This window comes from Xiphophorus maculatus, chromosome 3 (assembly GCF_002775205.1).
Source record: "Xiphophorus maculatus strain JP 163 A chromosome 3, X_maculatus-5.0-male, whole genome shotgun sequence".
Lineage (NCBI taxonomy): Eukaryota > Metazoa > Chordata > Actinopteri > Cyprinodontiformes > Poeciliidae > Xiphophorus > Xiphophorus maculatus.
The window spans coordinates 29,175,702-29,189,323 of record NC_036445.1 but is presented as its reverse complement, the minus strand read 5'-3'; the positions used below and the strand labels follow the sequence as shown (position 1 = coordinate 29,189,323).

Below are 13,622 nucleotides of genomic sequence, written 5' to 3'. Positions count from 1 at the left end.
AGTCATTACTAAATCTTTTTGACATACCATTCAGTCAAGCTACTTACTTGCAGGATGCTGAGATGGAAAATTAACATCTGTCTCTTGAATACATCAAAGTTTACAGGTTAGGCCCCTGCTGTGCTAACCACTTTTGTTTAGCAGAGCTATAAAGTTGAAAGCAGCCCCCTGTGCTTTTGTATTCAAACAAGAAAGCCACAAAGCAGCAATATCTCATTTAAAAAGAAAATTAATAACAATACTCAACCAAACTCCACAAAGATTTCTCTCGTTTTCTTGTGGAAAACAGAAGGGGGAAGACATTTATAATATGAAGTCACTGCTTCATGTGCCATTACAGCAGACAAAAAGCATACAAGCCATCAAAGGCAGGCAGCTCATACACTGAACTTTGTTTCAGCTACAAAGGCAACCTGCTATGCACTTCAACTGAACCACAACAAAGATGCAATGGAAGGTCACAACCCTGAAGCCTGAAAATGAATACAGAGAGCTTCACTGTGACAGTCAGCAGTACTTTAACCAGTGTACTCTAGAGTTCAGCGCCAAGTGGGGTCATTTTAACAAGCCCGCTCTGACATTGATCGGTGGGTTTACTCTGCATGAGGAAAAGACCATGTTTCTGATACTATTTGTTCTATCACCGGGATCTATTTGTCAATTTGCTTAATTATCAAAGAATCAGAAGATTCAAATGAAAACAAATTCATATTTTGTCCGCTTTGAAGGAGCATTACTTTTCTCTCTGATCACATGCACCAAAGTCGCTTGTCAACATTCCTAAAGCACGAGGTAAGTTCGGAAAAGTGCAGTGATGGCCGGTTAAAAGAAAGGAACTTGACAGAAGCTCATGGAAGCCTTTGTGCATGAACAAAGCAAAAGATGAACAGACTAGAAAACATCAAAACTGTGATGATGTTGTGCAGCATTCAGTTGCTTTATGGCTTTTAAATATTCTGGCTTACAAACAAAGATACAGAATGATAAAAGCTGAAGAATAGAAAAAAAAAACAATGTGAAAAGAGAGAGTTAATGTAGTCCATGTGGGAAACTACAGTATGCTGCTCAACAAAGGCCTGGCTCTGGGAAATGTGGCAGCAAAAGCCTCTGTTTTATAATTGATTGAAGTTCAGCTCCCCGCCCCCATCTCCCATGCCTATGCACAAAATTAGTTTACTTACAAATATTTTTTCACAAATAGAATGCAGATTGTCTCTGCTTAGCAGAACGAAGCTGTTTGCAGAATGCTGACGCTCAGCAGGCTGCAGTGGTGCGCTCAAATATTTGAGTTTAAGACCAAGGCCTTCCTAGCGACCGACTCTAGGCCCTCAGAGACGCTCGCCAAACCCACTGCGCCCCACTCCTTATCTTTGGCAATCGAGAATGATTTAAAAGGTTTGACAGCCACCTCCCTTACAGCTAAATGGGAGACTTATTGCCTCAGTCATCCTCGACAGAACCACCAATATAAACCAAAACCCTAAACTAGAGTCCCCAATCACATCCAATAGTTAAGGTTAGGGTGAGTCTGAGGACATGAAGGAACTGCAGCACATCAATAACGCTGACTGTCAAAGCAACTTGCAGCGCAGCAGTATTGAGAGAGTGTTTAAAAATCCCAGAAGACTGGTCCTAGATTAACACCATGACTGTGTTACTGAAAACAAATAATACGGGGAAATGCAGTGAGAAGTGCTTAAAAATGACTGAGTAAGTTGGCTCCTTCAGCCTAATAAACTCTCCCATCGTTAATAACAACCAAGACACAAGATAAACAACAAAAAAAAGGGAGAGAAAAACCTCAACTTTGAAAGCTTGATGGAGAAATTGGCAGAATGACGGTGTGATAAATGGATTATTAGACTTTACATGTAATAGGAAAACACATTTAACTCAAATTAAATCCCTAAACATCTCCAGCCAGCTCAGCGAACGTTTTCTATGCCTAAATAATTACATTACGGTGATGGCCAGGTATAACAGAAACAGGAGATGCGTCAGCAAATGAAAGAACACCTCTTTAGTCCTCTATTTTGCAGAAAACGTAGCATAGAAAAATTGCCTCCTATTAATTCTTAATCAACCTAACTTCCAAACAAAAAATATTTTATCTGGTATTATTTCTATCTTTATCCAAGGCCCAAGGAATTCCTCAGCTCTTGAAATGCTGTTTATAATCGAGACATGCTACTAAACTTCTAAAACTCTTGTTTTGGAAGTTCCCCATTTACTGACAACGCAAGTTTGATATCACTTTTAAAAATTGTTTGCAAGATAGTTACTTGTTGGTGGAGCCCAACAAGGGCTTAAATGGCCTTGGAAAACCTGATAAAGAATGATTTTTCAAATTTGACTGCAATAATTCAAACTGATTCAGAGATACAGTACATTAGCTACCATCAACTTCAAAAGTCTAATTAAGTAGAGTAATGGCGCTGAACTAGATCATAAGGTAGTTAGCTCAGAAAGGATTTTATGAACTTTTTTTAGAGTCAGATTAAGACTTTAACTATCAAATACTTTGACTGTTCAGTGCCATTTTGGAAATAGTCTCAGATAAATGAATGTAGACAAAAATGTTTAATCAAACTATTATAAGCTAAACTCCTCCACATTAAATGTGCCGATATCTGGTGTCTCTAAAGTTTAATACAATGGACCTCTAGTATTCGTACTTGTACCTGCTTAAATTAATATTTTAAACACCAAATAAACTTTAACATGAATTAACGTACACATTAGAAACAGTCAGTGCTACCACAGAAGATAACAGTCTTCCTTACCTCTGGTCTTGGTGGTACGGCCAATCAATGCCAAATGAAAGGCGCTCGTGGATTGGCTGCTTTGCAAACATGAGCTAGTAATGTGTCAAGTAGGTGTTAGGTATTTCAGCTTCCCAAGCTGCATTGTCTTTTATTTTAGTTATGCTGTATGCAAAAATCAGTGAATACTGAATCATGGATAGGCAGGGGTCCACTGTGCACCATATTCAGGATGCCGAATCTAATTCAGGACATAATCTTCATTGAAATAATTCTTATAATGTGTGTGATACCCAATTAACCCAGTAGCCAGAGATGTTTGATTGTACTCAACTTATAAAGTTATCCCTTACTTAGGCACGTAGCAAAGAAATGAACGGAAATGGTTGCGGCCAAGCCCATGTGATCTTGTGTCATCCATAATGGTGATATATCGTGTTTGTTTGTGTGACCAAATATTTATGAGCTATAAGCCAAAAAGTGTTGGACCTGGGTAATTACCGTAGATGCAGTATGGCATTTATTGATGGAAGAAAAACAAACAGAATGAAAACAATTCGGCTCCACACTCCACTGGATCCATGGAAAATTGGAGCCCCTAATAACGGCAACCCCAGGTGAGATGAGATTGTTTAAATCAGCACAGGCTGGGAAGTGTAATAAGTTCTGGGTGGTCTGTTAAATCCACCGCACAAATGTAGGCTTTGACATGACATGTTGCAGGAATACGTATATATATATACTGTATATATATATATGTGGAGAGATTAGAAAGCACCTTAAAGTACAACAAAAAGAATGTGAACAGAGGAAAGATCTGAGAAACTGGAAGGCAAAAACGATTCTGGCACAATGTCACAAGAAAGCTGAAATTAGAAGGATTGAGAGAACTGAAGTAATCTTCCTTTAATTTCTCCCTGGATGTGTTCCCAGCACACAGTGAAACAAAGTCTGATGTACATGTTAGGTTGCAGCAGAGAATGTTGCAAGAACCCGTATCCTTATCCAAGTTAGCGAGGAGAGTTTTGACAATATGAAGACATCGGCCAAAAGTGCACAATGGTGGAGTATAATCAGAGCAAAACAACCTGCAGACAGCAGAACACCTCAGCTAGAAAACAGATTTCTGCCTTGTCAGGATGCTCAGTTATTTTAGATTTAGAAATAAAGTTTTAGGAGGAAATGCAGAGGAATTCAGAAGCAAAGATTAGGAAAGATAAATGATGCTGGTGTAAAATCGAAGTCAAACCAAACATAGCTAATATTGTCAGGAGAGGAAACGCAGATGATAGGAGTGGAGCATGAGTCATTTTTTGCTTTCGCCCCCACACACTATGCTAGACAACTGCAAGCAAGCGAGGAAAAACAATGACTAAGATCTCTTGTACTGATTGTTTCCTTACACATATGAATTTATTTATAAGTTATTTATAATGGTATTAGTATTTTTTTGTTTTCTCTACAGCACTTTGTAACGGTTTTGTCTGTGAAAGGTGCTTAACAAATAAAATTCACTTAGCTACACATTGATAATACCATATTACATCTGCCTTTACTTTTAGAACTTCTGGCAAAGATTCAACAAGGCCTCAAAACATTCCTGAGATATTTTGGTCCACATTGACATAATAGCATCTCACAGTTTGCTGCAGATCTGTCCATCTCCTGTCAGATGAAGATGGTGACGGTGGGAGTCATTGGAATGCTGTCAACAGATTGTCATATTCAACAGACCAGATTTGACATACTGCATCAGAAGATGGGTACACTGTGTTCATAAATGGATGAGCATGGCCAGAAAGAAGATTCAGGTAAGCTGTGACATTTAAAGTGTCAAGAAAATACTCCCCACTCTATTACCTCTCCACCACCACAAGACAGAAAACTGACCCATAATTTCATGTTTCTTACACCAAATTCTAGCTCTGCCATCTGAAGGTTTATGCTGAAGTCAAGACTTATCAAAGCAGAGAATGTTTTTCTAATTGGTTACTCCTTAAATTGGGTGAACATGTGCAAAATTGTAGTTGGTACTAAATTTACTAATCTGCTCTAAGTGTGTAACCAACAGAAGGTGTATAAGATGTGTGAGAGGTGTTCTGTATATCTCCATTATGGACACAATGTCGTTTTCATTAACAATCACAGTAATAAAATTATTTTTAAGTCCCTTTTTTAATGACATTGATGAGAAAAACATGAGTCTTTGATGACTAAAGGATGACTAGACTTCTGTGAGTTTTTGTTGAGACGAAACCAGACGAAAATGCTATTGGTTGGTCTGTCGGACGTTTCTGCTTTTTGTGTTTCTAACCTGTCAGTCAAAAGTTAGAAGGTGTCAGGAATTCTCCAATTTAATTTGTAAAGAATAATACTTTCTTTCACTAAAACTGAGTAGAAGTTGATTCAAACTTTTTGTTAACATGAATTGGACTAAAACTATTACATTTAGAAATAACTAAAAACTGAGAAGCATTTTTGCCCAAAAGACCAAGACTAAAACGGCATCCACAGGAATGGATTGTACTTTGTAAATCTGAGATGGTTTAGCGTGAAAATACCAGCCGATCAACAGTATCTGAAATAATCAGAGCAGTTAGTCTGGCATCAACAAACAGGCCACGTTCAAAGACACTTGAATACCCTTTCTTACCAATCTGATCTTTTTTTTAACTTTAGCAAGTCTCCATAATGCCTAGATACCTAAATGCACCAAGTAACTGTCATGTGTTTGTCTTTATCCATTATCCATTTGTGCAAATAACAACCTGGTTAAAAACCATTAAATATACTAAGTCTACTAAGTATATTTATATATGAAGTAGGCGGTGAGTGCAAATGTTAAACGGTGTTTAATTCATTGAAGATGTTAATAAAAAAACAAGAAACATTAATGAGATGAAACTTTCTTCAACACGTCCTATTCAAAACAAGGTTAAACTAAATAATCACAGATGGAAAATAAATGTATCCGGTGAAAACAAAACATAGCAGAACCTTGGAACGCAAATAATGAAAAATGTCTTAAAATCATGCAAAATTGTGGTTACGTCTACTGGACAAATGAAGTAGAAGGGAAACAGCATTTATACCAAATTCTCTGAGTCACCCAATAGTCTGCATCAGCTGTTAGTTTAGTTGGAAACCTGCTTACACAGGTGTAGAGAAAAAAGGCTTCCTCTTTGAATCCCTCTTGAAATTCCTTACAGATTCTTGGGTACTTTTCACAGAACAAGTCTCAGATGTACGTTTACAAATAAGTCTACTAGCTGGCCTGCCATGTCCTGGTTTTACTACTCCCCTGGGTCTGCGACCCTATTTCCCTTGCAGGCAAAGAGCGAGGGCACTACTGACTCCTGCTTACCTGACTGGTCACTTGATCCCAGGGTTCACATTTGGGGGCCTCCTGCCTCTCCTCAAAGGCACCGTTTGTTTCTCCGCTTGGAATTCCAGCCTGCACGATTTTTATCTGGAGTTTTCACGCCAATTTCGCCAAAACTGATTGAAAAGGCAGCAAATTCAGCTGCTACTGATCTCAAATAGATCAGGTTTCCAAGGAGTCAATTTAGGAATGTGTTACGCTTATGTTTAGAAAAGAAAGCTGGTTAGGATGCTAGGGCTGAACAGAGAAGGCGACTTGTTATGACTGGCTGTCAATTAACAGTTGAGTCACACAAGACGGGCAGTAAGACAGAAAAAAAAAAGATACGGCTTCAAAACAAAAACAGGCTGTTGAAGGGACATTGGCTGTGAGAATATGTGTTGAAGATAATCCAATGATAATGACAGTTACTTTACCGATGTGAATCAGCCAAAGGGAAAAGGAATTAGCTGCGTGAAGAGCTCTATTTGTTAGCATTTGTTAGAATGGGGGGCTGGAGGGTGGTCCAGGCCCCAGAGAGGGTTAACAACCAACTTAAGTGGTTAAGAATTGATTTGCTCTGCCAGGAACACCAACTCCCATGTTAACAGATAAATATAATAAACTCAGTCAGAAATTCAAGCAAAAATCTAATAGGTTCTTACTCAGACTGTATCTAAATCATCCTTTTTTGTCTCTATGATCCTTTATAGTTTCAAACTTATCTGTTTTTACTGGCAATTACATCAGGTAAGTGTTCCTTTGACATCTCACTATTTCTTATTGGAGGTCAAAAGAGGAACTTCAATGACCAGACAATATGAAACACTCATCACAAAGAGGAACGGTCTTCAAAACACTTTATATTAAACATAAGACAGACGAGGATAAAGCCCGAGGTTGCTTCCCGAGCCAAGGTTGTCAACAACACAGTGGCTTTGATGAGCAGAGCACGCCTACTTGGAGTAGGAATAAGAAGAGGGCAGGACACGTCACCAGGAGTCAGGAATCCAGCTTCACATGTGGAACTTTTAGTTGCACTTGAACTAGTTAGAGAGGAAAAGAAAGGTTTGAATTTATTCTTAATTAATTTGAGACCAACTCTTGATATTGGGCTTAGTTACTTGTGCAGATCAGGGATTTTTCAATGTGTGAGGTTCTTATTATATCTAAAGCAGATTCATGTTTAGATATGTTGACTATGTTGAAACATGAATATGTTGAATCATGTTTCATTCTTACATGAAGACATGTAAGAATGGAACATCAAGTATACCAATAGGAAAAAGTTTACAGAAATAATAGTAATAATGCAGTTGGGAGGGCATGGTGGTCAATTTTGTCTCTAAGGGTCTAAATTTTGAAAACCTCTGGTGTAGATCAATCCACCTGTAAGCTTTATAACTACCCTTATTTATGTCTAATAGTAAATGCTGAGCTACAATCTGATATCTCAGATTGTTAGAAATTAATCTAATTCTTTATTTCATTGACAAAAGATGCTAATACTGCTAAACTAAATCTAATGCAGCTGGAATTTAAAATCAGAGCTTTCCTGCACGGACAGATGATGTATGGATGAGATGCTTTGTGGTCTTCAAAAGTTTATCATAACTGAGCATTTGATGTCTATGATCAAAACTTCCTAATCTTAAATTCCAACAGAAGCTTATCATAGCTGTCATTGTCACCTGTTTTATAAAAACCGCACTAGTTAAACTTTGTGAGACAATCCAGTCAATCTCCTTTGGGTTGGAACTAAAAACTACATATACCAGTACCCTATATATAGAACAAATTCTGTAGAGAGGAACCCTCCATGGTATCAGCCAGCTTATTATGTAACCAGCCAGCCCGGGATGGGCCAGAACTTTTCTACGTGTGGTTTTTGACAGTGCCGTGAACGACAGGGAAAGAAGAGGGAAGAAAAGAAAAGCAAAACAACACATGCTGAGACTGAGCTCTAATACAGTTACTATATCTGACGCTTTACGTGTCTGTACTAAAATCTCTAAGTGTTAGGTTCTGTCAAGGTTGAATAGCCTCTCCTAAACGTCTGTAGCACTCTGGAATATCTGTGTGTGCACTGGCAACCATGTGAATGTGTGTCCATGAGTGTTGGAGAAAGTCAAGAGCCCTGCTTCCCATGCGTGTAATCATCCCAGGATGAGGTGGAGCGGGACTTCCCCCTGCACCAGAGGGTATTTTCCTCTCACACAGTGCTACACGCACATGGCTGACCCAGGCTGCATCTGTGTGTGTTTGTGTATCTGTGTCAGAAAAAGAGGAAGCCAGACACACTAACATGGAAATTAAAGATACGCTTATAAAACAAAACTATCCTGAATCCCGATTGCTTTGGTCCTGAAAGTATATTATTAAAACAATGGCATGGCAACAGCATAGGAATACAGAGAGCTTGTATAATAACAGACGACACTGCAATAATAAAAAATGGAGAAAGGAGTATCACTGTTTTAGTGTAATAAGTAAAATCTGAGAAGAATACTACTAAAGTTTAGTAAAAGTAAAATATAGTAAAGATATAATTGATCAGCTGCATAACTACATGTGATAGGAAGTTTTCTCCTACTTGACATTTTGTCCAAAATCATTTTTGAATCAAGATGACAATTATCTTCAAAAAAGCAAGTTTTTACTAGTTACTGAAGGTTAGTAACTCTGCTGACATCTAGTTTTAAAGAGGTAGTATTATATGCCATGCTATGAAATGGCACTAACTTTATCTTCAGTTGTTATAAAAATGCCATATAAAACATAACTTAAAAGAAATTTGACTTCACAATTCAACGCATTGAAATTGGAGCTCAGTCTCTTTAAGAAGCTTCTGCTCTTTCCAACACTCCGCCTTCAACATATCACAACAATGCATCTCCATTTTGCCGTTTACTGTTTTTGCTCTTTCAAGCCTGCGTCTGGTGTGAAAACTAGTTTTTATAAGCTCAGCAGACTTGCAATTTCACCAAGAGTTTGGAAATTGCTGCTGCCACTAGTCTGGAGGAGTTGACTGGGGGAGGCGTAGGTGAGTGGTGCTCTGTGAGGCGGAAGCTCGACTTGGAGACTGCAGCTCCGAGGAGGAGCCTTGTAAGAAAAAGCTTTAAAGCATCTCAGAATGGCTGCCATGAATCTCAAAAATGCATGAAAAAAATCAAAGCAACATGTTTTGTATGAGGGAATAACATTTCAAAATAATATAAAGCTTCAAGTTGGTTTTATGTCATCAGCAGCTTGGCTTTGGGGTCCAACTCTGTCTCAAACACATGAGGTTGAACTCTTTGGTGAGTTTCACATGCTTCTGAATTTGCGTTGAAATTTGCCAAATATTACTTTCCAATATCATTTACTGAGTCACTTGATTCTTGTACCTCTTGTGATGTCATGGACCAAATAGGCACAAAGCACAATTAGTAGTGTTAATCTTCTGTGATTTTTGCAAAATCTTGCAATGAAAATCCAGACTTTATCACCAAGGTGTGTTTTTACCTTTTGAATTTCGTTATCCTTGTGACAATGACAATAAAGATTTATCTTATCTTATCTTCTTATCTTAACTGAAAACATGCATAATTGCATGTACTCCTTAAACCTTATAATTAATGCTTAATCAAACTCCATCATGTCAATAAGTCTCAGCTCTCAAAATTCACTTTGTATGAATGAAGTGTCCATATGTAATGGAGATTAACATGACTTAATAAAGTTTAGCTGACATGAGAGGAAAACATGCACACACACACACACACACACACACACACACACACGCACGCACACACACACACACACACACACACGCACACACATACGCACATACACACACACACACACACGCACGCACACACACACACACACACACACACACACACACACACACACACACACACACACACACACAGGTCAGCTGGTTGGTCCTACAAACGTATTACTTTTGTGCCTTCCAAATAAAGGTGGCAGACACTCACCATGCGGGGAATGTGGAGCGCATGTGTACGTGTGTTTGGCTGTGTGAACATGTGTCTGTTTGATGGTATGCCTTTCTGTGTTGCCGGGTGACACGGCTGATGACATAGCAGCCAGATTAGTCCTGGAAACCGCATCTATTCATAGCTCCTTGGCTGTGGGACCTCCTGCTGCTGAAAGCGGCCTGATCCCAACCCAACTTCACTTCACTTCATCATCATTACCGTCAACCGGGAAACGCTGAGATGAAGTCAGACTGTGACGAACCGCAGCTAACGCCATGATAAACATTCTAATAATCCGGCGATTTAAAGAGCAACACATCTGCTTATGGACCGCTAAGAAATCGCGTTACACTTGCTCTGCATCCCGGTCCGGATCTGAACTGAAACTGGAACGCCAACTGTGGAAAAATGGCTTCAGAGCACACGGAGGGAGAATGAAAATAAAAGACAATTAACCGAGTGTGTGTATGAACAGATTTATGGCACGGCACAGTGTTTAGAGATGACTGAAAACCCTACACAATGCTCGCACACATTCCCCACGCGCCTGGCTTGCCTCCCGCTGCCAAGGAACCCGAAAGCCCCAACAAAACAAATTTATTAACCCTGACAATAAAACACAGCTGTAAGGGGTAATGGGAACTGTTTGAAATCAGAGAATGGGATTCAAGACAAACTGCACATGGGGGAGGAGAGGATCAGGAAGAATGGAGCCAAGTTTTATTTCAATTTGAATTGGGGACAGTAATGCAAGAAATGTTTTTAGAATCCCAACAGCAAAAACAATTCAATCACACCAGATGTCTTCTGACTTGATCCTTTGAGCAGGTTGTACAAAGAAGGCTGTCCAACTGTATACATATCATAAATCAAGTTAAAACTAAAGTGAAAGGGCATGTTATCAATGCATATTTTACCCCTTTGCTGTCAGCTGACAGGCAGCTTTATACTGATATGTGTTGCATGATGTGCTTTATCTGTGGGAAAGAACAGATAAAGCACATCTTAAACAGGAGCCAGGATCTGAGGAATCACACAGCACTCTTAGTGAAGGTAACCACTAGAGGGCTCTGTAGCTTGAAAAATGAGCCCCTATACACACACACACCAAACTCAACCAAACAGACTAGATAGAGCTACAAAGAGTGTAACCCTGAGGCAGATAACATTTATTCAGAGTAACTTCTACAGCCCAGCAGCACACAGGCTGACACAGCTGATCACAAGGCGCTGCAGCTACAGGCACATGGATGTTACATGACCACCTAGCTGAATGTTTTCCAGGCTGACAAAACAAAACACTATGGATTTAAGGTCAGTGTTTTCTACCAACAGCACTAAAGACAAATAAATACAAAGGAGTTGCACAGCAGGAACCAGAGAAACCATCAAAAATGAGAACTGAGAGGTAAACGGAGGACATCTTACGACTAGATTATTGGTACAATACAATGTTATACTGAGAAAAACAGAGCAATTGCAAATGTTCTATGGACATTTAATGAACAAATAAATGCTTTTTGTGAACTCTTCATACTGGTTAGACAATAACACTCCCAGTAATCAGCAGGACAGCAGACAGAAAACTGCTCAAACAGTCCGAAAACCTCCTGGTGTTCACTAAGCCAGAGGAAAATCTAGCTGAGGGTCCTAACTGCAACTATGGACTCCACAAAGATGCCAGACTCAACTTTCAATGCCAAAACAATAAAAAAAATCAAGCAGATTAACTTATATCGACTCTATGGAGCAGATTTTAGTGGCAAAAGATGGACAATATTAACTACAACCACAGAATGTTTAAGTAAAACCTAAACTTTATGCCAAATAACTATCATACAAGATAGATCATTGCTAATTCAGTCTTTTTCCAAATAGAAATCTGAAAGGCAAATTTATTACTTTCCCCCCCCATTAATAAACAGAAACACTTTGTTTATGCTCTAGTAGTTATGGATTTTCTGTGCAGTTTCTTCTCTGTTTTTCTTCTATTGTATTTCGGAAGCCTTCAGAAGAACTGAGTCATCTGAACTAAACAGATTCTTCCAAAAAGTCTCACAATAAGTGAACAGAGAAGCTCCTTTGTGGACTCACTTCATTTAGCCCCCCTCTTTTCTCTCCTCTGTCCTCCTCTGGGAGTCTCTTCCTCACCAATGCTGGTAAATATTTTTATATTGTGTTCCATTAGAAACCTTCATTAAGCGGTCAGACGGGGCAAATGGCGCCTGGGTGCTCCTTGTCCTGTAAACAATAGAAAGGGCCCTGATGGCTGCAGCGGAGCACAGCACAGTAAACTAATGCCACATTAGAGCGCTGCTTTGCTCTGAGTAAGTAAATATTTAAATGTGTTGGATTCACCCAAAAAACAAAAGTCAGCGATGATAGTCAGGAAACGGTGTCAGAGGAGCTTATCCTGACAGATTTCAGAGAAAACTGGTTCACTTGTTCAGCAATCCGGGATCAATCGGACAGTACGCAGTGCGTAAGCAGGAGAATAAAACCCATCGTCTTCAAAAGCAAAGCTGACATTTTTACTGCATGACTAAGGGAAAACAGTGTAGATCAGGGGTGTCCAAAGCTCAGCCATGTTCCATTTGCGGTCCCTTGACTGTTTCTGTGTGGCCCGCCGGAACAGGTGGCCTAATTATTACCAACAAATTGAAACGTTCTGCGATGGAAAATATGAAGTACAAAGTGTTTGTCTTTTAACAACCACTCTTTTCACTTTCTCTTTCATTTCATAGTAAAAAGGAACAGATTTATCAGCCGACTATCTACAGACTGCAGAATCCAAATCGGCTTTTATTTCATTTATTAAACCTCGCTTGATACAGGAAGCGTTTTTAAAGAGACAGAGACCCAAATCCTGTTACATCGAATTACATAGGCAAAATGTTTTTTTTTTGTTTGTTTTTTTCATCTGAGCCCAAAAGAATTTGCAAACTGGATGTCTTTGTTTTAATAGAGTGTAAAACTCAAAGTTTTGGATCTACAAAGATTTAAAAATGCCTTTCTTTAAAAAAAAAAAAAAAAAAACCTTAACTTGTTTAATTAGAATTTATTATTGAGCAGTAAAAGAAATATATATTTTTGTAGTTTTAATTTCTTTGGCCCACAATTACTTTGACTTGACAGTTTTGGGCCCACATTACAAAAATTTGGACACCACTGATTAAAATATTTCAGCAGTAATGTGTAACATATATGGGGTCAGAAGTTACCTCAGAACCTTTCTCTGAAGCATTCGAGCCCACCAGGTTGTCTCTGAGGAGCTGCTGAAGGAGCTGCACCTGCGCAACGCTGAGGTAGAAATCCAGATTGCTGGTCACATTCACCTCCAGAGAGTGGCCACACACCACCACTTCCTGAAGAGAGAGGGGAGGTAGGAGGAAATTAAGAAAAGACGGTGGGGGTGAGGGGAACACTCAACACAACATTGGGATTGTTTGTGGTCTCATTTATTGCTCCTCTCAGTTGTTTCTTCTACAATGCTCAAGCACTGTGTGCACATGTCCT

The 13,622-nt window shown here is 39.1% G+C and overlaps 1 protein-coding gene across 2 annotated transcripts in view; it reads right to left on the bottom strand.

Annotated features, from left to right (window-relative positions):
* Window positions 1–13,622, bottom strand: part of vps13b (vacuolar protein sorting 13 homolog B) — a 301,790-nt gene that overhangs the window by 101,980 nt on the left and 186,188 nt on the right. For both annotated transcript variants that reach the window (XM_023331569.1, XM_023331568.1), the window contains exon 34: window positions 13,328–13,471. In XM_023331569.1, coding sequence (XP_023187337.1) covers window positions 13,328–13,471 — 144 coding nt within the window. The remainder of the gene's footprint in view (window positions 1–13,327; window positions 13,472–13,622) is intronic.